Raw genomic sequence first — 27,981 nt, forward strand, 5'->3', positions numbered from 1 at the left:
TCAATTCTTATGTCTTTCTGTATATTTCAAAGGACTGTATTATAATATGTTACTATAAAGCCATACACTAATCTGAGTGCTTGGATACACAACATTATGCTTAGTCATTTCATACTGTTGTTGGGATATGGAGTAATGTTTTAGAAATATTTACTTTGCTGTTTTAATTGCAAGAAAAGGTGTTGAAAATGGAAAAAAATGTTCCATGTTTTTGGTGCAGCAGTAGTTGATGTACTATTTTATAATTATGATTAACCTCTTTATTTGATTGGAAAATGTACAGATAAGGGTAGAATTAAAGCATGTTGTTCCCTGAAGTTGAAGTAGAGGCATATATATATGTATATGTATGTTATTGTTTTAAGACATGTTTGAGGTGGAATGTCAGATGATGTCTACTTCCTTTTGGCTTTCAGACCATGGTTTTACTTTCATAACGATAAGTTATAGGTTCTCAAAACTAAAAATTGAATCATGTTCTCTGCAGAGAAAGAAATTCTGCTTTCCTGCCGTAATGATGACCCAACCCAGGGCCCCGTTTCACAAAGCTCTCCTAAGCCTAAGATCTCGTAACTTTAATTTTCTCGTAGCATCCGTAGCTCCTATGTTACAGTATAGGAGGTGCAATGGCTACGAGAAAACTTACGAGATCTTAGGCTACGAGAGTTTTGTGAAACGGGGCCCTGGTTGCCTTATCCTCAGATAAAAGTGTTTTGTTCAGCAACAAGAAGAACTGCATTCATCAGATGTATCAGTTACGACCACAGAGAAATCTGCACTCCACATCTGTTATCTCTGTAAATCTAGTAAAATCAGTAGAACGTAGACCAGGAACCCAATGGTCAATAACCCTGCTGTTTAAAGGATCCACCATAATTCAAGTCAGGCATTGTAACCATTACAGTAAAGAGAAAAAATCAAACAAAGGTTTTTTGATCCCCCTCCACACACCCCCACCCCTCCCCAAATTGTATGAATATATATATATTAGTCTTCTAATATGATGGGAACATCACCATTATCCGGTGTTCTAGGTCACTATTCTATAATGATATTTGCTGTCCACCAAGCAATAAACTGTGGTATGCATTGGTTATGTTACTGTTAGTTTGGGATGTATTCTCTTCAAGGAGCTGAGCATGAAAATTGAGTGTTCTCTATTCCAATGACCATGCCAGATAATTGCTGTTAAGTCAGTGTCACGAATGGGGATGTCTCATTGATTAACCCAGAATCACTGTAATTATTTCCTTCCTCGAGAGCTTTGAGTCAGCAGTGGATTCGTGACAGATACATGTTAATCACTTTCATGTGTCACTTTTTATCAAAATTTCATGGAAACCACAGTTAATTCACTTGAACCTGTATGGTAAAACAGTTCAACAATGGCATGTTGCCAACATGTATTCTGGTACCTGACCTTTAACTCACCTGTTCCACCAACGGTAGTCTGTTCTGAAGCAAATATATCCAAGAAAGCCAACGCAAGTCCAGAAAATGTGGCAAGTCTAGATTTCCACAGCTTCAGAAAATGAAAAAATCACTGGGTTCCATTTCATTATACTTTTTATACTATGGGATGTGTTTTCTGTAAAATATGTGCATTTCATAGACTAGTTGTTAGTCTAGGCTAAGACTACCCTGAAGGAAAGCAACACCCCTTTATAATTGTTTATTTGGTAATAGTTTAACGTAATAAGTCTCAGTAATGTTACAGCTATTGTGGCTGGATGTAAACAGTCCAGTCTGGACCAGACAAACCAGTGATTAGCAACACCATTAGTCTGTCTCACGTTTTAATTAAAATGGGTTTGTTTGTTACTGTCAAAATTATATACATTCAGAGACAAAGCTGTCTGCAGCAAGAGCACCCATCTACGCAGGTGGTATACAATGACCTGTCAGTCCAAGTTAAGAGCCTGACCACCCGATCCGATAGTCCCTGTTAATTGCTGAAGACCAATTTTAACCCAGTAAAAACATATATCGACAGATATTTGCATGTAGCTCGTTATTTTTCCTCATTCCATGTTGCCTTGAGTGGCTTTTTCTAGGCCCTTTTGAAGCACGCGGATTTCACTGACAGTACCTCCAATCACTGTGTTATATGTTGGAACCAGACACTATATATTAGAGAATATAAAACGAGCTACGGGAAACAGGAAAGAATCGTTTGGATTAAAACAATTTACACGTTCACATAATACGTAAGTTCGTGTTAGTTGCGAGTAGCTTGTATTACCATCTATTTTGATCACTCGATTGTCTGGCCCAGACTCATTTATTTACAGACCACCGACATATAGTTGGAATATTGCCGACTGCAGCTTTGAACAACAAATTAACAAGCCAACTCTTTTGAGAAAGCAGTCTCTGGTGTTTCTTTATTTTGAATCGAGACATGACGATAGTTATTGTATAGTTGGAACGACGGCACACATTCATGTGTGATGTCATGATACATGAATGACGTCGGCGACCATTGTATTCACAAGACGTCACGTTGCTACGGATGTCTTCGTACAATATGCACTGAGGAGTAGCCATTCAGCAAGAGGACAAAAATGTATAATGCTCGTTAAACATTACTGAATATAAATGGATTAGGCATTTTTATGAGAGGCATATATAAGAAAATACAACCAGCTAAGAGGAATTACAGATTATCCTCATCTTATTATCTGTCCACGCTTAATGGTGGGGGTTGTTGATCCCGAGCCCTGGGCGAGGTACTTACTGCATTCATTCATGAAAGGCATAGGTCTAGATCCTGATTTCGAGTAGACAGTTCACAGGCCACTTAGTGTAATTGTCAGGCGGACACAAACACACAAACATAATGCCACTGCGAATGGAGAAATAAGTAACAGTTATTAAAAATGTAAAAACAAATGGTCAGCCCATTTAGGACATGCTACATGTTAACATCTAATCTACTCAAACCGAATTTGTTCACTTGACGTACAGCTCTCCGTGATGTAAGTTCAATCCTGCCGTCATATAGCTGTAGTCATCGACTGCGGCGCTCAACAACACTCACAAACTCAATTCCAGCTTAAAATATAAGCGAAAGAACTTTTTCCGTAATCATAAGAAATTCGTTGTAACAACAGGTTCGATTTGTCCGAAAACACGAATGCGTTAATGAATCATTGTCAGGAGATGACATCAGATGATCGCCTATCCTGACTCTCACCGTCGGTGTTTGTCACGTACACATGACAAGGCAAGGCAGCTGTTCACAAAAAGGTAGTATAAACCAAAGTGAGGAATTGTGTCAGATATCATCCCTCTACCATATTACAACCTGTGCTTGTTGAGAATTAACCACTCAATGTAACATACGCGCGTCCAGTAACATATTAACGCTCGTTTTCTCATATATGATACAATATCTGTCTAGGTAGTCAGTTCGATGCATACATGCTTTGACAAGCTCGGGTTGTGTGGGACACCAGCTTAAAGGTTCGCCTTTATCTGTGTCCTTTGTTTACACTTAAATGATTGGCTGGACAGTTTTACGACTTCTGGTGTCAAATCTGAGGGGCTGATCTCCACTATCGCTTAACTTAGGCCATAACAACTCCCCTAGCATTAATCGATGCCTAATGTAGTGGGCGTGGCATCAACTAAACACTTTCCGCCAGGTGTATCCCAGGTAGAACACAATACATGATACTGGGACTTCATAACAATTACACATGGTCTTCAGTTGTTATCGTAACACAAACAGTCATACTAATATGGATTGCAGTAATAAGGATTTCTGTATCGATACCCATATGGTGTGCACAGTTCCCATGGTAACCACCGTTTCGCGTTAGCAACTGGTAGAGTATTCTCTAGTAACGTTTCATTGTGCGTTGAGGGCATAACAAACGTTTCAGACAAGATAATTTACATGTTTTACAGAGAAAATGCGATAATTGCTGCATAGGAACGTCACGTTAAGGTTGGACATCTGTCCACTGATGACATTTAGTCGTACCATTGCCTACATGCACATATTAGAGGTTAGATATCCGCTCAGTAAAATAAAATCTCCTACAACTGGACATGTTTTGAAAACCATGACATCGTATGATGTCTCCCCAAGAGAATATTTTTGCATGTTTTAGAACAGCCATTGACAAAACAATATGGTTCTGTTCGAAAGGACACTAAATGCTATATCCACCACCATTTGAAGTTCCATTCAAATCCTGGAGAGTGCTTCTGACACATCGATAGGTTACATCTTCAGTCATTTTGCCTTTCGTCATCCAAAAATATGTAGATGCACTTGGGCCATATCGGAGCAAATTAGTGTTAAATTTCAATCTCCCACTGACCCGAATGAAACAATTCGCACACAACGTGTTTTCTCACGTGGAGTGATGTTTGTTTATCTTGACAACGGAAGCTGATGTGCTATACACAATTGGGAGGCTGTTTGCATCACGTAACACCAGCAGATAATGCGTTCATAAAAACACAAAGAGAGTATAGATTATCCAAGACAGGAGGCGTGTCCCAGCTTGATAGACCGTGGATGAAAGCCTGGTGTATTAATTGATGGCCCGCCTGCATCGACATGAGGGCATATTGATTATACGAGTTTCAACTGAGACGTTTAGACAACACACACTACAGCTTGAGTGAGCACATTATGCCTGTCTACCCCAAGTTTAGTAAATCTCCGAGTGGGAGAAAATCACCGTTAAATGGAAAGTTAAATACTGCGAAATGTTCAAAAAGAGATGTTGTAATGAATATACATTAAAACCGAATTTTTAAAAACATTTTCTTCACTATAGTTACCACTACCAGCATTTATACTAAAATTATACTACAAAAGACAATGGAAAATTGCCTTTTTTCGAGAAATCCATTTTTGGATTTCCATCTTGTAAAGGAAGTTATATGAAGACCAGTGCAGACATCCCCACGCATACACTTGAGGATAATAAGTGGACCGGTTTATATCCAAGCAGGAAACGTATCGCAGACGGCCATCAGCAGACTGGATTGCAACACGTGATGAAAGATTCCACTGGCACGCTGGACGAAACTCTCCCCTTCAGTTCATGTTTATGACATTGATACTGAGAGGATGAAATTTGGCAGGATCAAAATTTAAAGCTACTCCGGGCGTTCACTTGGCGTAACCAGGGAAGCTACATCAACGCCCAGCGGCGGTCCTTGTCAACGAATGCTCGAGTAGAGTCTTATCAACAAATCAAGAAATTTTTTTGTTCACTGTAGAGTGATTCCATCTTTGAATTGATTCCAAAAGGATTTGTGACGCAAACGGAAACCCTGCACTGAGAATTAGTGAAAAGGCGTTTGTTATATTTTATTCGTTTGTTGTCAATTACTGGTCACGTTACATTTGCTGCGGAACTGTAATATGGCCGCGCCCATGAAACAGGAAACAATAGCAGCAGACGATTTGAAATCGGGAATTTTACAAAAACTAGAGGGCAACTGTTTCTTCCAAGATGTATCGGATCATCTTAAGTGCCTTGATGTTTCATATGATATAGATAAGGAAAATTCAAAAGCTGCAAGGTAGGTAATAATTGACCGAAACAGTTGACTGATCAAACAGCCCCGCCCACCCTTACTTCAGTTTGTTTACAATTTTACCATATTGACCTGCCAGATACTGCCAGGCATCATATTCACAGCTATTTGTCGATAACATGGGAAATGTAAATTACTTCCCCATTGCATATGATGTGAAATCACTTTCAGGGATGAAACGAACTGCATATGTTGATCGTTTTGGGACAATATGGTGTGGACTGTTCAAACTGTTTATCAATATGACTGACAACTCATTCAGCTATGTCTTCAAAGTGAACTGTCCCCAGCTTATATTGGTCCAAGTAAACGCATTCAGGGCAATAAACATATACCCAGAATAAGAAGGCTTTTTGATCTTGATTTTGAATTCAGATGATTAGACATTGGAAGGACATAAAACATGGAATAGCTGTGATGTTATCCTACCTCATGCGATGTAGGGTCATGTCTTAAGTGTCAGACCCAAATAGATGGAAGAACAAGAAGATGTGAAACATTAATTTCATTAACATTAAAGTTTCTTTATCATTTGTAACAGTATATCATGGCATTGTGTTGCTCCTGCTTCAGATAGTTGTTCATGGACAGTTTCCTGTCATCAAACCACGAAGTTGTATTGCAAAGAATATTAAATGCATTGAGTTCTTGAAACTGTATTAATAGCTCTTGTCTTAGAGGTGTAGGATCATGTGTGACAAGTTTGGTTTGCAGTTATATGTACTTGTTTTTGGAAAGCTAATACTAAATTGTGATTCTACTGCACAGTAAGCTGCACTTCTTAGCTATGTCTGGAGGTAGAAGAAGTTTGTGGAAAAATGACAGTATTATATCTACAAACAAGTGTTCCTGACCAGGGTTGAACTCCTTTGATGTGTTTTCATTTCAGCTGGTTAGACTGGGCGGTACGTATTCCATATCTTAAGGTTATCAAGTCTTCAGTGCCTGTGGGTATTCTACCTAATGCATACCAAGGACATCTGATTGATGTCAAAGTGTTTGCAAGACATGGACCAGATGATGAAATCTATGACAATAACAAGTCTATACGAGAAAAGGTAAATATATCACATATATGACAGAAATATAAAGTTTGAAATGGTTTCGCTGGTTTTCTACAGTAAATGTCATTCATGTCACAAAGCTAAGTATGATCCAAACATAACATATGGTTCTTTTACTGATGGTTGTCAAGATGATAAAACATTCCTCACCAGGGTTCAAAATAACTTCTTTGAGTGGTATTTAGAAGCTGGGAAAACTGACAAACTTTATGGATAACAACATCTTTATTACAAAAAGAGTGATGTTTTGATACAGATTCTTGTACTGTTGTCAAGCAGGAATGTAACATACAGTGGTGATAAAGTATATATTTTGAGTGTAACAAAGAAAACAAGATAACAAGGTAATGAACACAATACAATGGGCATTGAGGTGATGAAGCGAGCAGGTGGACAATGGAGGAAGGCATAGAACAATCTTGACACAAATGGCAGACGAAATAGCAATAAAGAACAATATGGTGATCAATAGGCCAATCACCCATGACTATGTTTAGATGAAGTTTTAATCGATTGCATGCAACAGGTGGGTAGGGTACACCAAATGTTATATGTAAAAAAAAAATCTTTAATTCTTGGAATGACATGAGGGCCTGTGATAGATGCCAGAGATGTGCAAATGAAAAGGGATCACATTCTCGTAATAAAGAAGTTGTGATCATTACAGACTAGCTTCTTGTAGGTCGAAAATTTAATCTTGGATTTGACTGATTTTATGATCAGGTATTTGTGGGCAACCAGACAAAAGTCAAATTTAAACTGTTTTATTCAAAAAAAACCTCATAGATGTTATGTTGTAATTTTCAGTTATATGTTTTTTGAGGAGTGTGGAAAATTGTGCTGTAACACTTATGTGAGGTACTGCTGTAATTCCATGAAATACTGTTATATGCCTTTTAGCTGAAAAAATTATCTCTTTTACATAATTGATAGTCAGAAACATTTGTTTTAGTATTAATCAATATTAATTGTTAATTATGAGTCATAAGTTCTTTATGTTTATTCTTTATGATCTTGTAAACACATGTAATATTATTCTTTCATACCCTTGTATGGAATGGCCCAAATATATATGCATGCATTTTAGTTGTTAATATTTTTGTATGCTGTTGTGGTGAGATTCCAGTGAACTGTCTGTGAGTCTGTCTCTGTTCATTAACGAATAGTGCCCTCAGGCCAAGATGGAGCTGTTTCCAGGTCTCTGGATTGTCTTGATGTTTCAGACTAGTGTAGAGTACTATATCTGAACAGACACCGTATCATATGGTCTCTGGTTTAAACATTATTTATGGCCCCTTACAACATAAGAAACATGTAGCATGCAAAGTACACAATATAGTGGCATTGTTTAGAGACAGACTGGAGTAGACAATCTGCACAGTTGGGAACCACCCATTCCCATTAGTCACCTCTTACAACAAGCATGGGTTACTGAAGAGAATGAAATCTAACTTTCAAGGGTCTTTAAAGAGGCAAGTCTAGATAAGGACACCAGTCTAGTTGAAGGATATTTATGTTTTTTTAAAATTATCATTTAAAGTATTAATTATTACCTTAAGACTTGTGCAAATCAAGTTGGATGGTAGAATTATTTTTATATTCAACAGTATAATTCCAAACCATAAACTGCCATGCACACAGGTCAAATACTGTTATTTGATAACTAGACTTTGCAAGTTACATTTATGAACAAATCTGTCTCCTTAAAAATAATTTTTTGATTGCCTCGAACTATTTGAAATTATATGAAAGCAAACCCATCAAGGAAAAGGGTAATAAGGCCAGATTAACTATGTTTCATGTTTTACGGATTTTTCTCCTCCAAAACCCTAAAGGCAGGAGGAAATCTTTTTTTACACCACCAGTCAAAGTAATATTGGGTGATATGTATCTAAATGCTATGGTATTTTTCTTTTGAATTTATTAAGTTTTAAAAAAATGTTTTTTTATTAGTTTACATATTTTATTTTTTGAGTGAGGAAACTTAATTTTCATTTTTTTTTATTCTTTAAAAGTTATGAACAATGGATCCGTATAATAAGAAATCAAACTGACCAGGCCCAATAATGATTTAAGATTTTGCCTGTTGTTGGGTATTTTAATTAAGAGTGGTGATTAGTTGTAGGGGTCAAGAGGTGCTTCAGTGTAATGAACTGCCAAGTGTGGGAGAGCTGAGGTGAGAAGGTCACTGGACCTGGCCTGACACAGAGGAGGTGGGCTGTCTTGTAGAGGATGTTTCAACAACATCAAGTTAATTGGCTAAATGTTGCCCCTGAAGAAATGCAGAACTGCAGAAATGAGCACAAGTGCCCCTTGTTAACACATTTCGCCGACTGATCAAGTGAATTTTCCAGTGTAGAAAACCCATACAGAAACTATACACTACAAGAGCTAATTTGTGGTGGAGTTTGACAGTTGTTGTTGAGATTCCAGGTAGTGTCAGGCCGGCATTTGGGTTAATGTGCCCATTTTAATACCTGCTGGCAGGTCAGCCTCACAAAACTCTCTGTTTGTGCCAAATTGAAATTGGTTTATTATGTAGTTTCTCTTTCAGAGTTAGGCTCTGATAGGCAAGCAGGTGGTAGTAGGGAGTGTTTTGTTATATTATTTGTTAATAATTTTCAATATGTGTTCACACATTGACTGAATAGAACTTGAAGTTTCACTGAAACCCACATGATACCAGATACCATGTGATCTATTTTGCAGTCTCTGATCATATGATCCCCATATGTTAGCAAAAACAATGTGTGGTTGGGGGGTAGCCAAGTGGTTAAAGTGTTGCTCGTCATGACGAAGACCCAGGTTTGATTCCTCAAATGGGCACAATTTGTGAAGCCTGTTTTGGGTTTCCCCCAGCCATGATATTGCTGGAATATTGATAAAAGCAGCATAAAAATATGCTCACTCACTCAGATAATGTTTTTGTTCCACTATGCTGCCTGCATGTGTGAAATATTTTAGGTGTCAACCTTGCACAGCACGCTTTACTTTGAATTTAAAGTCATGTTAACTGAAACTCGGAGCACACACGTTTTGTGAAAATGAATTTTTAATCATATATTTTCGTTTGAATTCCAAAGAAATATATCTGTTTAGGATAGAATTTCAGATGTTCTTTGAATTTTAAGATTTTTAAATTATGTTACTGGACACCAATTGCAAACCCGGGGGACAGCAGTGATGCAGTGATCTTGCCCTGTATGTAGGCAGTGGCCACTTGGAAGAATTTAGTTTCTAATAAAATCATTAGGATTTTACATAATGGGTAATTTCTTTCAAAGAATTATTATTTTTATTTGTGAACTTCGAATTATGTTCTATACAGGTACTATGATTTATTTACCTTGGGGTACATTATCTGACCAAAGACTGCCAATATTATCAAATCCTGAATCTGCATCACTATTATTTTTCATTCTGTATTGTTTGCGTTCCATCAGTATATTATCTAGGTTTAACTTTACACACTTTCTGAAAGATGTGTTTAAGTTGAAATCAAGATAAATTCAGACACTGTGACATGTTAATTTCTGGAAGGCATCGACGATGACTGATAACAGGCCATTTAAGCCAAAACCTATGGATTAAAAGAGATGATCATTGATTAAGTCAGAACCAGTTTCCCAATTTACATCGAACAAAGATCTATTTAGATTGCCAGATCTAGCAAAACCTGACATTTTGAATTGCCAGAATGTTCCAAATGTTTCCTATTTAGACCAAACATCATCCATCACTGGAGAAGCAATAGGTCTATGGTAACTGCAGTTTGATGCAAATTTCAGGTCTATCACAGACACACTTATCTTGCTGATTCAGTGCTCATGTTTGTTCCATAATCCTTTTGCTGAACATTTAACATGTGGACATTCTTAAACTTTGACCATTTCTTCACAGAAAGCACTTAACCAGGGACGAAAAGGTTAGCACAAGTGATCCCATGTGGGATTTTCCTTATATTTGTGCAGTAAGTGTGTGAGTGAAAATTATTCACACTTGTTCAGAAATTTAACAGCAATGTCAAAGTGATCTTCTATGTTCTAATCAATTTAAGTGCCAGAACTGGCTGAAACTAGAGGCAACTATCAAGTTCACTCTGTTAATGTTATCAGCAACCTTTCCATTTCTGTTGTTGGGGAATCCCAAAATGTATTCTTTGTTTTGCTTTTATGCAAGTCTAAGGGTGTGTAAAAGATGGGGAAGTATGTGCACATCTAATGATTGACAATATAATCAGTTTCGGTTTTCATCCTCTAAGCTTGACAACACATTGTTACAGTTTTAAAAGTTGTCAAACTCATGTTTTCACATGACAAACACATGTTAAACGTCCGTGTTACACAATTTTTGTTGCACACTGGTGTTTTTTGAGAGGGTATCTGCTTTAATGATGCATATTTCTTGGACATTAAACTATAATTAAGCTTATTTTAACCCAAATAATTGTTTTTAAACCCCATGTATGTCCTTATGTGTTTAGCAAACATTTGGGGAAGTGTTTAATATGAATATCAGCGGTTTCATGATATCATGATTTATCAATCTTATCATTGGTTTCAGATAGCTAATGAATTTTTTAAAGCTATTTTCAAGTGAGATACAGCAGTGTATCCATCAGTCATGATATGCATTGCTAAAGATTTTTCATCACTGGCATTTGCTGTATTTCGTTGTCTGTGACATCATTAAACAACTGAACCAGACTGCAGTGAAGAGGGTCGTCACACTTGCTTACCATGTTTTACTGCACAAATGTGTACTGCACAAATGTGTACATGAATAAATGGATAACAAGGAATGATTACACTCAAGCAAGCGTGTCGTATGCACTCTTGTTCTTCTGACTGTGGAATGGAGATGGTGTTCTTGTAACACCTCACCCAAACACACCCCTTGCTTCTTCGATCATTGCATGCATACTAGTTTAAATAATGAGAAGAAACAAGATATATTTTGATGTGGTTCATGTTAGAGTCTCTTTTGTTCCTGTATGTGATTGATTTGTTTGATTAAAAAATAATATGGATTATGTCTCTAAACTAGGTTTTTTATGTCCAGAGGAATTGTGTATCCTGTGGAGAATAAATATTTTGACAACGATTTGAACATGATTAGATACATTACTGTGACATAAAAATCTGAAAGAAATTGGAGGACATTGATTTTTGTGGCATGCATGGGGTTTACTGACTGATGTCAAGCCTTCACTGTGAACCATTCCTAATATGACTAAGTCACATCGTCACCATTTAGATTGATCAGCAGTGTGAAGAACATGGCCCTACTTAATTACAAACTGTTGCCATGGTGATTTGGGGAATGCTGTGAGAAGTATTTCCCAGCTTGCAGTGTCGTATTGGATTTCACTGAATTTCAAGAACTGAGCGTACAGAAATTGTACAACATAAATTACCACATTTGTTGAACAATGAGGCAAATTTCTTTTTCTTATGAAACTAATAGACACATTCTTTGTCATAACACAAGTTAGTTTCTTTAGTAGATGTTTTTTTCTGTATTAGATGTATTTTTCAAGACATTTCGACATATATGTCTTATTGTGACAGGCTCTAGGAGCTATCCATCCTCGATATCTCCTGGGTATAGCGGTGTCCATATGTTTACGGAAGTGACCTCACAAACCACGCTCACTCATACATGGGTAGGCAGAAAGCCACAATGGCTGATGATAACGATGGCAACCGGTGTAGCGTGAAAGGCAAAGAATGGTCGGATTATGTACTTAAGATTTTATTTCTATCTGATAGACACCCCAGGTCAGCTCACCCTCGAATCTATGAAAGCCTTCAAGTCACTGAAAGCATATGAATATGTGGAAAGTGGACACCTTTTTCTGATACAGTACCACAATGTCGATGGCAAATCACCTCTGTGTTTGCTGGATGTCTGCTAAGAGAAAATTATGTTTGTGAGATGACTGTTCAAGTTACATACTGGATTGTTAGGAATAAAGAATATATTGCTGATGTCTACCACAAGTGTGTCTGGAAAGTTTTGAAACCACCCTGTTGATGAGATTAGCATAGATCAAGGCTGCTTTTGTATGTGTTATTTGTAAGTAGGAATTAATGTGATGACATGATAACTCAATGGCATTTAAAGACTTAGCTTAGATCAAAGCTACTTCTTTATCTGTTTTCGTAAGAAGGCAAAGCTGTGATGATGTGGTCACTCAATGCCATTGAAAGACTTTTGAACTGTAGATGCATGTGTTGTTATAGTTGACAAGGAAGGTTTGGAGTGGTGTTTATGTAACATGTATGACTGGCAGGTGAGGCAGATTAGTCACCTTTCCTGATTATATCATTGATTCTGTGACAACATGTAAGCAAGGAAACAGGATGTGAGGGATTATTTGTTTAAAATTTGTATTGTTTGAAAGAAATGCGAGACAAACACTTGGGAGTTTTTGCATTACATTTTTGCTTAAAAAACGAAGATTTGCAGTATTGGGCCAGAGTACTGAAGTATGAAATCTGGATATTGTGAATATGATACTTTGCACAAATGTTTTACAAAGATAAAGGTTGTGTACTTGTCTAATTACGCAACACACCAAAAGAAAAAGAAATACAGACCGGGAGGAGTTGTTACGTATGAAAAGTCAATGATCAAAAGTATGCAGTTTGTGTGGTTCTCTCGTGTTTATGTTTAACTTCTGCCTACCGGAAGTACTCGGGCGCACCACGTGATCAAAACACTGACGTCACCGTGGTCTGTCCTATATGTTCCAGTAAGTCTCAACTACACCCTGGATGCATCTACAGCTCTGCCAGATAAATTTATTACCTCCCTCCCTTGACTGTCTTTTGATCCAGTCAGGTATCTACGCTGGGAAGTTGAGCGAACCAATCACAACTCACTTTCGTTTTTTTAATTATCTAACTGATTATACTTGGCAACAGAAACCATGCAGAGATTCTCTGGAAGAGGTAGAAGGCGTTCTTGCATATGTTGTTTTAATGTTTCGGACCTGTCAATTTGTTTGTATGATTTCTGGAACGCACTGCGAGCAAACCTTCGCAATTGCGACCACTACCTTTGTTGACACTGGCAAGCTCGGTTATAACAGCGGCCTAGCTGATTGGCTACTGTGAGAAGGCGGAGCCAGCAAAGGGAGGTAATAAATTTATCAGGCAGAGCCGTAGATGCGTCCAGGGTATAGTGGAGACTTATCGGAACGTATACCCTGGAGATATCGAGGATGGGAGTGACCTTGATTCGATGGTCTTCATATTATGGTTGATTGCACTTTATTGTATCCTGCATTGCACATGTGGATTTCTCGCACAGAATCACTCATTAATAAAGTACAGTTGTTTAACATGAATATTGGTGAATCAGGCATGCTTTGCCAAAGCAAACAAAACTCACAAAAGAATATTCAAGATCCATGTGATCTGATTTGTTATAGTGATCCTGCCTAAAATTGCAACCTCTGCACAGATCCTCAGGTATTGTGAAATGCTATTGATTCACCTCCCTTGATAACTGATGTCAGGTATTCAAGAAAGTTCATAATAAAGTCACTCATTCTAAGGATGTTAGGGGCAACTATCAAGGTTCCTAGGTATATGGTGCCAACATGACACATGATCCTATATACTGACAGTGATTTTCAGGGGATCTTAAAGTACCTTGAAGTGCAACAGTCTGTAGTTTAGTTATCAAGTTACATGATAACAGGCATGTGCTTTGTGAGTTTTATCTACATAAAATGTATGTACAAATTTATGGGAGTTGGGGAGATTTGTCATCTCTTAATAACTCTTCTTTTGTTAATGTTAGAATTCTTCATGAGTGTCTAATGCAAAAGTTTAAACTTTCTACCATTGCATTTTTATCAGAAACCAAGTTGTGATGATCATTTGCCCAATAACAAGAGCCATACTTAACAATGGCAAAACAATGCTGATAGTTTTATGCTACTCAAAGAAGTTAATAAAGGCTGGCTTGTTCAGAAAACAACTACTTTGGGGGTTTCGTTGATAGAACGGTTGACCACCTGTAGGACTATTCTGAGGCTATTGCTGTCCAGAGTCATTCCTAAGCAGTATTTAGGACCAAAACAGCACTCTAGAATGAGTCACTTGCTTTATTTTTAACTTATGCACTTAATAGTTATGTTATCAGTGCATTACCCATTACAGATCAGCATGATGCCATGATACCAGAAACTGCCAAGATCCTCTCATGTTCTTCATATCTGTACAACCTTTGTAGATCTCTCAGGTTTATAGAGCAGGTGTATCATATGTTTTAATTAGGAATTAAAATCTGTGATTTCAGGTAGCCAGGGGTAACTGTTTTCTCAACATTGAGAATGGCCCCCACCGAGGAACCACCTGTGTTCTCTATGCCCTGAAGAAATTTACAGGGGGTCTTGGTGATGATGACGACAGGGAAAAGGGGGATAACTTCACATGGAAAAAATATTTTACTCAGGTACGTCACAGGGGCCTTGTGAGAAAGTTTCTATTAAGTTTCTTAGGTTTTGAGACCTACCTTTGACACTTAGTTTATCTGAGTGTAATATGGTATTCAGAACAATTAGTTATTTGAACGCTGCCAGCATCAAACCCATTACAGTATGTGTGGCCTGATAAAACTAGGAATTTTGAAAACAGATATTCAAATATTCTGTCCCCACTGAAGAAGCCACTGGGGAGGCAGCACATCTCAGCTGCACTGTGATTTGTTGTATATGTATGTTTTCAGCCAAAAGAATCTACCTCTAATGTTGTGGCCACAAGAAAAGCCAATGGAGAGGCAGCACATCTCAGCTGCACTGTGATTGGTTGTATATATATGTTTTCAGCCAATAGAATCTACCTCTAATGTTGTGGCCACAAGGAAAGCCAATGGAGAGGCAGCACACCTCAGCTGCACTGTGATTGCTTGTATATATATGTTTTCAGCCAATAGAATCTACCTCTAATGTTGTGGCCACAAGGAAAGCCAATGGAGAGGCAGCACACCTCAGCTGCACTGTGATTGGTTGTATATGTATGTTTTCAGCCAATAGAATCTACCTCTAATGTTGTGGCCACAAGGAAAGCCAATGGAGAGGCAGCACACCTCAGCTGCATGATGATAGATGGTGAATATGTTCTTTGTGGAGGGTCCAAGAATGTTCATCTACTATTCAGGAGAAAATGTGAGTCTCAAAACCATTGTTAGAACTACCAGTTATTGTTGTTGTGATTTAAATTATGGATTTTATTTTGTACAATCATTGACTGATACATGATTGGTTATATATCATGATGTATGGCTTGTGATACTGCAGACATTGATATACAACAGCAAAATAATCTGATGATCAAGAGCTCAAATCTCTGGCTTTCATCTTTGTCTGCAAGTGTCTTCTGGTTTTCTTTCAAAACTATGCAGTCATGATGTGATATAACTGGAACATTGTTCAAATGGATGTGTAATCCAACTTGCTTGCTCGCATGCACGCATGCACTCACCCAAGCATCCACACACCCAAGCACCCACACACCCACACACCCATGCACTCACTCCCTGGATGTAAGTTCATATCAGACTCTACATCTGATCTGTATGATACTTTTTGGACCCGTGAAGGTCCCGGGGTAGATTAGGCCTTCAGCAACCCATACTTGCCATAAAAGGCGACTATGCTTGTCATAAGCGGGGACTAACGGGATCGGGTGGTCAGGCTTGCTGACTTGGTTGACATATGTCATCAGTTCCCAATTGCGCAGATCAATGCTCATGTTGTTGATCACTGGATTGTCTGGTCCAGACTCGATTACAGTGGACTCTGCCAATATTGGCCTCTGTAAACATCGGCATTCTTTCAACAATGGCACAGAGTTTCAGTCCCGGCAGAAATGCATTTAATTATCATATAGAAACATCTGTAAACATAGGCTTCTGCCTACTCTGGATATCGGCATTGCTTCAGTCCCAACAAACAAATTGTTGTGAAAACAAGTCTGTGAAAACTGGCACATGGAAGACAGCGCAACCCTTTAATGCAATTAGGTCCAAATGATGTAACAACACAATTCACGGTTACTACCCGAGATTATTCAGAAAGTGTCAGTTAGTGTCTTGTTAATTAGTGTGTGATACGTGTCCCTTACATAGAGTGATGAATAGTGGGCAGTTTGACTGTAAACACTGTAACAACACATTTCCCGATATCATTCAGAAACGGGAAATGTCAATCAGTATCTTCTTAACTAGTGAGAGGTATGTGTCACATACATAGAGTAATTAGGGGGGTATTTAAGGTAAAATCGTATAATGTCAGTAGTATAACAGTCAGTATTGCCAAAATGTCTCGGCCCGCAAAATGTGCAAGATGTGAGTTGACACTTCAACAAAAAGTGCAGCTGATTTGATAAAATGCCACGACCCACACAGAAAGCATTAGCATCAACATACAGAATAGGCAGACAGACAGTGTCTGATATTTTGAAGAGGAGAGGTGAATACATTAAGAAGTTTGAAATTAACATGAACGATCAAGAGACAGTACGACTTCCGTTGTGCGTCGGCGTCATAAGGCAAACTGCCTATCCCGGCACTTTGTCAAAACCAGCATTTTTGTTTGGTCCCGAGAGATGCCGATGTTGACAGAGTCCACTGTATTTACAGACCGCCGCCATATAGCTGGAATATTGCTGTGTGTGGTGTAAAACTAAACTCACTCACTCACTCACTCACTCACTCACTCACTCACTCACTCACTCACTCACTCACTCACTCACTCACTCACTCACTCACTCACTTTTGGTTTCAGTGGATATCAAACGTTACCCCGAGGATCGATTCCGTATTGCACGTGAAGTGTGTACTACTGTCATGGATGTACTGGATCAGATGGAGGCTATAGACAGACAAAGGTGAGGTCATCCAGGTATCCATGACAACAAGTTCACAACAGATTCTAGCAACTTTGGCTCTTAATTATGATGCTCAAGTCCACTAGTTGCATGGATTATTCAAGATCAGAATGAACATTTGAGAAAGATCCTATAGGATTCATGCACTTCAAAAGTCATACTAATTAAGATGATTTGAGACCATAATTGTGATGGGTTGTGGTTCAAAACACTGGTGACATTGCTGCTTGTTTAAATATAGAAAGAACAGTATAGAATTTCATGATATATTATGCTGATGTATATGTATTCTGAAGATCCATGACATTGTATATGTATTATGAAGATCTTCCTTAGACCAAATCTGTCATCAGCATTTTTGCATTATATCATTGTACAAACAATATTGATCTTTTTAAAACAGATCAATTTGGCATTATGATTCAAATGAAATGGCAAGCTACTCAGGAAGGTCACTCAAATTATTAAGTGTACTGCTTGCTGTATTATGTCTGCCTGACATTTCAGTACTGGGTTGATAATGAAGTAATAATTGAAGAACATGGTCCCAAGCTCACTGCACAATGGTGACAGGATATATATATATAATATATGTCAGTATTTACTCAGTCTCTGTTATAACGTCTGTTATAATGGCTACATCACTTAATAGCAAAAGGATACAAGTGCAGTCCACTCTGTGATTTGAGGACACTTCCCATCAACTGATAATCATCTCCTGGTTCATGTCTTCAACATTTCAGTAAACTGAACAGTGGTTTTCCTTGATTTAAGATTATTCTATTCTGTTCAATTTCCTTGACAGGCATTGACATTAATCAAATGGGTACAAGCTACAATATCCTTGAAAATATATGGACTAAAGCTTTGTATCATTTTAGATTTACATGTCACAGACACTTAGCTAAAACTCCTGACATTATTACAGTGAATGTAAGCTGCAATAAATGGGAAAATAGCTATGTCTTGTTTTAGATTTCCATGTCACAGGCACTAAGCTGAAAATCCTAGATACAGTTTGTGCTCATATTGAAATGAAACCTTCTCCACCTACTCCCCTGCCCTTGGTGTCAGTAGTGAGTGACCCAGCATTCTAGCTGTTCTTAGCTCTCATTCCAGAGTATTTCCTGGTGTCATTTAGTGAGTGACTGCAGCATCATAGCAGTCCTTTACTCTTACACCAAAGTATTTTCTGGTATTTCAGGTTGCTACAGTTCCTGTGTTTGAGTCGGTACACAGCGGTATTTGAGATACTCGCCCCACACCATCAGCATGTAGAAGACCTCTCCCATTTACCAGGGTAGGTTGCCTCAGTGGGCCTTGACACAAGTAACTGAAGCTCCCATTTACCAGAATAGGTTGGCTCAGTGGGCCTTGACACAAGTAACTGAAGGTCCCATTTACCAGTGTAGGTTGCCTCAGTGGGCCTTGATACACGTAACTGAAGGTCCCATTTACCAGGATAGGCTGCCTCAGTGGGCCTTGACACAAGTAACTGAAGCTCCCATTTACCAGTGTAGGTTGCCTCAGTGGGCCTTGACACAAGTAACTGAAGGTCCCATTTACCAGGATAGGTTGCCTCAGTGGGCCTTGACACAAGTAACTGAAGGTCCCATTTACCAGGGTAGGTTGCCTCAGTGGGCCTTGACACAAGTAACTGAAGGTCCCATTTACCAGGGTAGGTTGCCTCAGTGGGCCTTGACACACTTGACACAAGTAACTGAAGCTCCCATCTACCAGTGTAGGCTGCCTCAGTGGGCCTTGACACAAGTAACTAAAGCTCCCATTTACCAGGATAGGTTGCCTCAGTGGGCCTTGACACAAGTAACTGAAACTCCCATTTACCAGTGTAGGCTGCCTCAGTGGGCCTTGACACAAGTAACTAAAGCTCCCATTTACCAGGATAGGTTGCCTCAGTTGGCCTTGACACAAGTAACTGAAGGTCCCATTTACCAGTGTAGGTTGCCTCAGTGGGCCTTGATACACGTAACTGAAGCTCCCATTTACCAGGATAGGTTGCCTCAGTGGGCCTTGACACAAGTAACTGAAGGTCCCATTTACCAGGGTAGGTTGCCTCAGTGGGCCTTGATACGCGTAACTGAAGCTCCCATTTACCAGGATAGGTTGCCTCAGTGGGCCTTGACACAAGTAACTGAAGGTCCCATTTACCAGTGTAGGTTGCCTCAGTGGGCCTTGATACACGTAACTGAAGCTCCCACTTACCAGGGTAGGCTGCCTCAGTGGGCCTTGATACACGTAACTGAAGCTCCCATTTACCAGGATAGGTTGCCTCAGTGGGCCTTGACACAAGTAACTGAAGCTCCCACTTACCAGGGTAGGCTGCCTCAGTGGGCCTTAACACACGTAACTGAAGCTCCCATTTACCAGGTTAGGTTGCCTCAGTGAGCCTTAACACACATAACTGAAGGTCCCATTTACCAGGGTAGGTTGCCTCAGTGAGCCTTAACACACATAACTGAAGGTCCCATGTACCAGGTTAGGTTGCCTCAGTGAGCCTTAACACACATAACTGAAGGTCCCATTTACCAGGGTAGGTTGCCTCAGTGGGCCTTGACACAAGTAACTGAAGGTCCCATTTACCAGGGTAGGTTGCCTCAGTGGGCCTTGACACAAGTAACTGAAGGTCCCATTTACCAGTGTAGGTTGCCTCAGTGGGCCTTGACACAAGTAACTGAAGGTCCCATTTACCAGGATAGGTTGCCTCAGTGGGCCTTGATACATGTAACTGAAGGTCCCATTTACCAGGGTAGGTTGCCTCAGTGGGCCTTGACACACTTGACACAAGTAACTAAAGCTCCCATTTACCAGGGTAGGTTGCCTCAGTGGGCCTTGGCACAAGTAACTGAAGGTCCCATTTACCAGGATAGGTTGCCTCAGTAGGCCTTGATACATGTAACTGAAGGTCCCATTTACCAGAGTAGGATGTCTCAGTGGGCCTAGATACACGTAACTGAAGGTCCCATTTACCAGGATAGGTTGCCTCAGTAGGCCTTGATACATGTAACTGAAGGTCCCATTTACCAGAGTAGGATGTCTCAGTGGGTCTTAACACACATAACTGAAGCTCCCATTTACAAGAGTAGGTTGCCTCAGTGGGCCTTGACACAAGTAACTAAAGCTCCCATTTACCAGGATAGGCTGCCTCAGTGGGCCTTGACATAAGTAACTGAAGCTCCCATTTTGGCAGAGTTATGAGCAGCCAGACATATTTGATCTTCATAGATCTTGTAGTAAGAAAAACGTGTCATAAAGCAAATAGAAATTATGCTTTGTACTTTTCTATATAAATTTATATTACTTCAGCTTCATCATGTTAGAAAAACTTACCCTCACAAACAAAATATTGCAAAGAATGGAAGGGGGATCATAGAGTAAAGGTGTGATGATCAAAGGCAGATAATTAAATTATTTTGCATCAGTTTAAGATTACCCCAAACATATTCAAACAATACATAAGTATTGGTTTAACTATATGCCTACACAAGATATATATATCGTGTGTTTTGATCTGCCAGGCCCCAGCTACAGTTTATTACATGGACCAGTACAGACCTTGAGCCACCCTCTGACTCCCAGCTGTCAACACTCCCTCCACATGTTGGTATTGAGGTCAGTGTCACTCATCATTCAGTAGCAGTAAAATGGCTGTCAGTATCTGCATGGGACATCGTTTAAGTGTATAATGTAAGAGTATCAAATTTTAGGGTGTTGTCATTCTTGTTTGTAGTTTACATCATTCTGTTTCACTGGGCTACATTTCACAAAGCTACGACTGTTGTTAGTCAGTGTTACTGTAAAACAGGTACAAATGTTATAAGAAACGCATACAAGAGCTTTGTGTAGCGGGGTCCTGGTCAAAAACAGACTTTAATCAGATTTCTGCTCTAACCATCCAAGTCAGCCATCTCCCCTTATAAACATATAGAAAATTCACCTTAAAATTGCAAGTTCTTCCCTGCTTTAAAAAACATGATGATGTCTTTTGATCAGATCAGCTGACGGAGACTGAGTATTTTTGTGAAGAAACAAACACATGTTTGTCAGTTTCATATGATGCCCATCTCTACTGATTATACCACCCTCCGATGTTGGTGTTGTGATAACCCTGTAAAATAGCACATCCTAGTCAATAGTTTGAGGATACTTTGTTGAATCACAGGAGTTGTATGATTATAACTAATGACTGCATTGGTGTTTTCCTTGTCTAATAATGAGAGTAATAATCATATTTCATGTTCCTGCTGAAACTGTTTCAGAAGTATGCTATGTTCTTGTTTATCACAGATTGCCCGTGCTTTAGGTTTACAAACTGTTGAATATGAACTCATAGCCCCAACAGCAGTAGAGAAAAGAATGATTGAGGTAAGGAAGTGAACTTTTATAGTGCATCCTGCAAGCAAGTGGAGAATTTCAGATGACAACCTGGCATGTTAGGATAGTATTGAAATGACATGAACAAAAGTTGATATGAAGATGAGACCATATATTGAAAGTAATATATTTGTTCTAAGACAAAAATAGAAAATCATACCCTCAGATGATATAATGTTCAGAAATAATGGTTGCTAAGTGATCTTACCCAGTTTTGAAAAGTGGGATCCTGAGAACTTCTAGCAACCTGCTATGTTTGTGAAAGGTGACTTAATGAATTATGAGTTCTGGTTTGGTGACTTGGTTCCATGATCATGTGAATAATTGCTCATAATATCAATCACTTGATAATCTGGTGGACACTTAATTATTTACACGCAGCAGCCATAACTGGACAGATTTGATCAATATTACCAGTTTCATAATATTCCATTTCATTTGCCACCTGTTTTCAGATCCGCCAAGGTTACAACTACGAAGGGGAAGTCCTCTATTTCCTTGACTCGTCTAACTGTGTCATTGGGCTGTTGAAAAAGAAAACTATATGGTAAGGTTGTTTTCAAACTTCACAGTAGTAAGTTACAGACTCACAAGGAGGCATCAAGAAGCACTCATTTTCTGTAAATGTATTGATATTTCTCATTACATGTTTAAGAATCCTGCTGCCTGATTGGCTGGTCAGCTGGTATGTTTAAAGAATCTTGCTGATTGGCCACTTGCTGTCTTCATAAATCTCTTGCTTGTAGAATGGCAATTGTCCATGTCTCCTCTTCATAGGCAGATCCGTAGCGGGGTTGCAGGGGTGCACAGACACATGCAGTCTTTTGTCCTGAAAGTTTATTAAATGACCATTGAAACTCACCTCCACTTTCTCAATAGTATGCAACCCCCTTTCTCAAAAAGCCGTGTCTGCCCCTGCACTTTGATTATACTGAAAGTCCAGTAGCAGTCACATGATAGGTCAAACTAGCAAAAACAACCAAACTGAAACAATCTATATAAACTTGTGAGAACTTGTTACTTACATGTGTCTCTTCCCTTCTGACATTAGCGACATATGCATCTTGTGTGTGTATTCCAGGTATATCATCTGCAGAGCTACACGTGAGAAGGTCCGAGTCGCATGTCAACTGGCAAAGAAAAACCCAGACACCTTTCACATATCTCGTTCAATACAGAAGGTAGAATATTGACTGCTTTACATGTTTTGTGTAACTTTTTCAAACAGCCTTATCAAACAGGACTTTTATGGCAAAAAGTGAGGCAACTTCTGTTGGAGTAAAAGGCTCTCAGATACCTTATTGTTAAGCATCAACATCTATGGATCAGTATGATATGAGGATAGACGTACATGCTCATGTTGTTTATTACTATTCTATAGTTGAGTCTATGTGATTGCTTGTTGTTGTAGAGGTTGTGACTAATGCCTCTGTTTGTTGACAGCTCGAAAAGAGAATGATGGAAATACAGATGTGGCTCGGGATGGACGACGACAGTGTGGAGAAGTGGAGGGTATTGATGATGATGATTTTTCTTGGTTATTATGAAAACAAATCAATCACCTTGAAGTTTACTCATCTGCCAGTGGTATAAAAAAACGTAGGGACTGAAAAATAATGAAGTCAGTGTACATCTTTATATTTTGTCTTATAAACTTAATTAGTTTCTTGTCACATTTGTATGCATTTTCAAAGTTAATAGAAAAAAACGCACACAGTCTAAACATTGTATAGATTGCCAATGTGAATCATATTTCACACACACCCTATTCATGGCCTAGTGCATGTTTTCTGTAACACAGATTCTGCTGAATGCGACAAGAAATAAATTAAAACAAAATGCAAATATCCACTTTAAGACAGATGAACGTTATAGCAACAATGTCAGGCTATTACATTGTTGTTCAGGAATGTATTCATCAATATCCACATAAAAGAACGATATTCCATTCATCTACAGCTTGTAATAATCCTGTCTTCTGTCTTTCAACAGTCTAATTTACGGAAACATGATACATCGTTTGAGAATTTTTCACTCTGGTATATACATAATCTCATTGGTCACCCAGGACAACGCACCTGTATGATGTCCGCCATTAGTTAGCCAATAATGAGCAACAATCAATCAGTCAAGGCAGTGGCAGTTAATTCTTTGTAGGAAGGATGTTGTTTTTACACTCATACTTTACGACAGGGTGTAGTCAGTATAGATTAGTAAATCCACACTCATAAACACTTGACTTTTTTACATATCCGCTGTGGAAGTAATTAATCAATCAGTGTGTTATCGATTAATCCTTTGATCAATGTTTGTTTTTGTAACTCAGCTGATAAACCCTCTTGCATCACTTACATGCACATATTACATAACATGCAATACATTTGCCACTACAGACCTTAATTTATAATGTTGAGTATTCACTCCAGACAGGAGAAATGCCAAATGGGAACCTTTGTCGAGTAATTTTAGTGGTGTTACCACTAATTATACCTGTTAAAAATTCATTAACTGACCATCAAGTGAATGATGATAAATAACACATGTAGGTTTATACCATCAGACGTGAGTTACAGGAAGATGTAATCTCTGTGTCGCATGCAGCCTGAAAACACTTATGGGCCGAAACTTTTTGAGGATACCCATGGAACTTCATTGTTATATAAGAAATACATATAGGCATTTGCTGTGTACTTGGGTAAATTGGTATGATCAGTTTTTTAACGCAAGAAACGTTTCAGATTTCACTACCAATGGCAAAGTCGTGGTTATTAGTTTACGAATTCAGACAAATCAACTGTGTATTTTTTATTATCATAGATAATAAACCAGGGTCGTCGCTACCAAAACTTACATATGATGTTTGCTATGACAGTTGGGCCAACCCTCAAAACTATCTAAATATAAAGCTTTGCAATCTTTTGGACTTATATGAAACAAATGGCTTTCTATGTGTATGTAGACATCACATTTTCAAATGACATGATTAAATATTGAGGTAAAAAACACTGAAATAGGATCAAATTGGATCAGTCACTATACCATCCAGGCATCAGAAAAAAAATACACAGCTGGGATATTTTGTTACAGTCAGACAAGGAATACCATGGATATTTTTAAATAATGGCATATGATGGGCATCCGACCTCCTCACTTTTTAGGGTGAAGAAATTCTGCTAATTTGGACCAGAGCCCAGTCCCTTTGTCCGTCACGGTCGAGGGAGCGGGTGCTGACCAGTTTGCTGCTTGGTTTCGTAATTAGACCATTGCTGAGTAGTATTATTGCTCCACATCAGTGCCCCTTTAAAGACAAATACTAGTATAACAAATATAACGATGGTATTATATTACTGTGGATGAGTATTGCATCCTGTTATTTTTTTAATATCTGACTAATGATCTGATTGTAATGAGCTTAGAGTGTTGCAATGAAACCTAATGTTTGTGACAATATTATGTGCAGGAACTTGCTGTACGGTTCTTACAATGGAGTATCCATGAATTGGAGGCAGACCACATCTGCGTGAATGACATCTCTGACAAGTTTCCTGTTTTATGGTGAGACTGATATTCAACAGTGTCCATGCAATCAGTGTCTACAATACCTGTGACATTACACTCATATAATATTATTTTACAACAACATATTTTTGTTTCAAATTTACAACAATTAAGGTTTCCTCATTTAACACTGTGCATGTTTAGAAGAGTAACTACATGGGCAGATTTCTGCAAAATAATGAATGTTGTGTCCGAGTTAGAGTTATGTTTGCAGTTAACGTTATCAAAGCTACTTCACTTCCTTCTTGAGCTGAAATGATACCTGTCTGCCTCTCAGTCTGAGATGAGCTGTTTATGATTTGTTCCATGGTCTGTCTTTATTCCTTTCCTCAGGTTTGGTAAAGAAATTAATATATTAATATAACTGGAAATGATCCAGCATATATCACAGGGAATTTAGATTGATCAATGTATAGTTCACTTATGTATGACATCACTTGATATCATATTGAGTTAGCTGTCTATGTTGATCTGTCCAATGTTAAACAAAATTTGAATTGGCAAAATTTTAAACTTTCAGTTTAATAATGTTATCAGTCCACCTTTTTTTCCAGGAACTCATCATATCTTAAACACTGGCAGAAATTGTGTGTCACACTATTTACTCAGCTGCATAGTGTAGAATGTTGCTATATTAATGACTGGGGCTGGTACAGTTACAAACCTGATCTGTGTTGGGTATTCAGGAACCATGTAGTGAAAATGACGTCTCTCAGCCCTAGTAACCATGACAACTTCTTAAAACCTTTGTTCTGTGCTGCTATCATAATACATTAACATTGACCATTATACACCATATATTTATGTTTATTTCCAGGAAACAGCATTTATCAGCAAGTAATCTGACAGACAAAATTTCAACAAAATGGAGGGAACCAGGTGGATCAGATGACTAAATGGCAACTGGCATTCCAAAGAATTTCATCATTTCCATATATAAACCACGAGAATCATATCGGCTTCCTATTGAGTGGAATATGAAAACAAAATCATATCACTTTCGTAATTATGATAGTTTTATACCATAATTATAATATCATGTTCTCTGTTTAAGTCAAGAATTGTTAAAAATTCATTGTTCAAATATTTAATGATGGAATTCTTTGCAAATTGTATTAGTATACAAAGGCAGCATGTAGAACCTGATCTTGGATACTTTTGTGTAAAAACTACTGCTAAGCAAATTCTTATGATCTTATGTTTATAATGTTTATATAATCTGTTTTAAAACTGAATGTCTTCAGCTTCATTTATGTTCACAGACATTTTTTTCTGATAAATCAGAAGTCTGTGATTTGTTTTAATCACTACCTTATTGCATTACCAGATTTTCCCAAGGAAACAGGCTGTTGACTACTGACACTCTTGTCAAAGGGAGACAACTGAGTTCACTGCTATCTACGTATGAGCTTGTTAATGCATTGAGTAGGATATTATTGATCAATAACTGATCAGTGTGTCCACGTAACATCATCAAAATTTCAAAATAGAATTTCAGAATAAAATTTTATAATGTATTTATGCAAGTTTAACTGGATAGTATTTTTGCTACAATTAATGAACATGCATAATGTATCAGAAATTCTCTATTTTTTAATAAAATACAAGCATACAAACTTTTAAACCACATTAAATTATGTTAATGACATAAACTGATTTGTTTTAGTTGTAGGATATTTATTTACACTTCTGTACAGTGTTAGTATTTTCCATATGTACTGAAGACCCACAGTTTACAAATGATTGGGTTTCATTATCTCTTACCCTGAGTGGATATTTGTTTTTAGTGTCAGTAAGTGCCTCTTGTAGATAGACCCTCCTATACAGTATCTGTGTTAAAGGGGCTGTTTGTTTTAATATCACACTGCCATTTGTTTTCAAACATCACCAGCTCTAATAATCTGTACCTGTTGATTACTAAACTATGAAAATCTTTCATTAACAAAGAGACTGGAACTAGAGACTGAGGATTCAATCTAACCCAGTTAGATTATATATCACATTTCTTCCAGCTATTTTCAAAACTGATTGTAGGTAATAACAATTCAATCCTTTTTTATTGCACCGGGTATAGATCTGTAGAAGTAAACTTGATTCTGATGTTTCAGAACATCGATCCCTTCAGTGGAATGGAATGACAAAACTTTTGCCATAGTGATCACAATATTTCTTAAAGCAGCTTTGGACAATCCACAAACACCAAAGTCACATCACTGACAGTCAGTTTGAGTATTTACAAAATTTATTCAAAACTTTTAATTCTTAATTATATCATAAACTTTAATATATGTATTTATATAGTTTTAATATATGTGTATATTTTATACATTTTGAAGCTTATTGTGTTTTTTAATATTTAAAATTTGAAAATTTTATGAGTGAAAAAACGTAATGATAAGCTTCACAATTTATCAAGAATCTTTGTGAGAATTATTTGTTTGAAAATCTGTAGTAAGGATAGGAAATGAAAACCTAATAAATATGCATGAACACAGATG

The 27,981-nt window shown here is 38.0% G+C and overlaps 1 protein-coding gene across 1 annotated transcript; it reads left to right on the forward strand.

Moving 5' to 3' along the window:
- Positions 1–5,389: 5,389 nt before the first annotated feature.
- LOC137258134 (uncharacterized) lies at positions 5,390–26,779 on the forward strand. Its single transcript, XM_067795699.1, has 13 exons — positions 5,390–5,550; positions 6,455–6,623; positions 14,943–15,098; positions 15,672–15,810; positions 17,431–17,533; positions 18,738–18,833; positions 21,070–21,163; positions 21,839–21,916; positions 22,381–22,472; positions 23,007–23,106; positions 23,369–23,437; positions 25,386–25,480; positions 26,301–26,779. Exons 1-13 carry the CDS (start codon positions 5,390–5,392, stop codon positions 26,377–26,379), a joined length of 1,431 nt encoding a protein of 476 aa, XP_067651800.1. The 3' UTR covers positions 26,380–26,779.
- The last annotated feature ends 1,202 nt before the right edge of the window (positions 26,780–27,981 follow it).

Source organism: Haliotis asinina, chromosome 12 (genome assembly GCF_037392515.1).
Source record: "Haliotis asinina isolate JCU_RB_2024 chromosome 12, JCU_Hal_asi_v2, whole genome shotgun sequence".
In the NCBI taxonomy this organism is placed as follows: domain Eukaryota; kingdom Metazoa; phylum Mollusca; class Gastropoda; order Lepetellida; family Haliotidae; genus Haliotis; species Haliotis asinina.

Bases quoted from the DNA above. Each gene is read 5' to 3' on its own strand.
- LOC137258134 (XM_067795699.1), top strand. From the start codon at position 5,390: ATGGCCGCGCCCATGAAACAGGAAACAATAGCAGCAGACGATTTGAAA. The intron at 17,534-18,737 runs GTGAGGTCATCC...CTGGTATTTCAG, and splicing joins GAGGCTATAGACAGACAAAG to GTTGCTACAGTTCCTGTGTT. The intron at 21,917-22,380 runs GTAAGGAAGTGA...ACCTGTTTTCAG, and splicing joins TAGAGAAAAGAATGATTGAG to ATCCGCCAAGGTTACAACTA.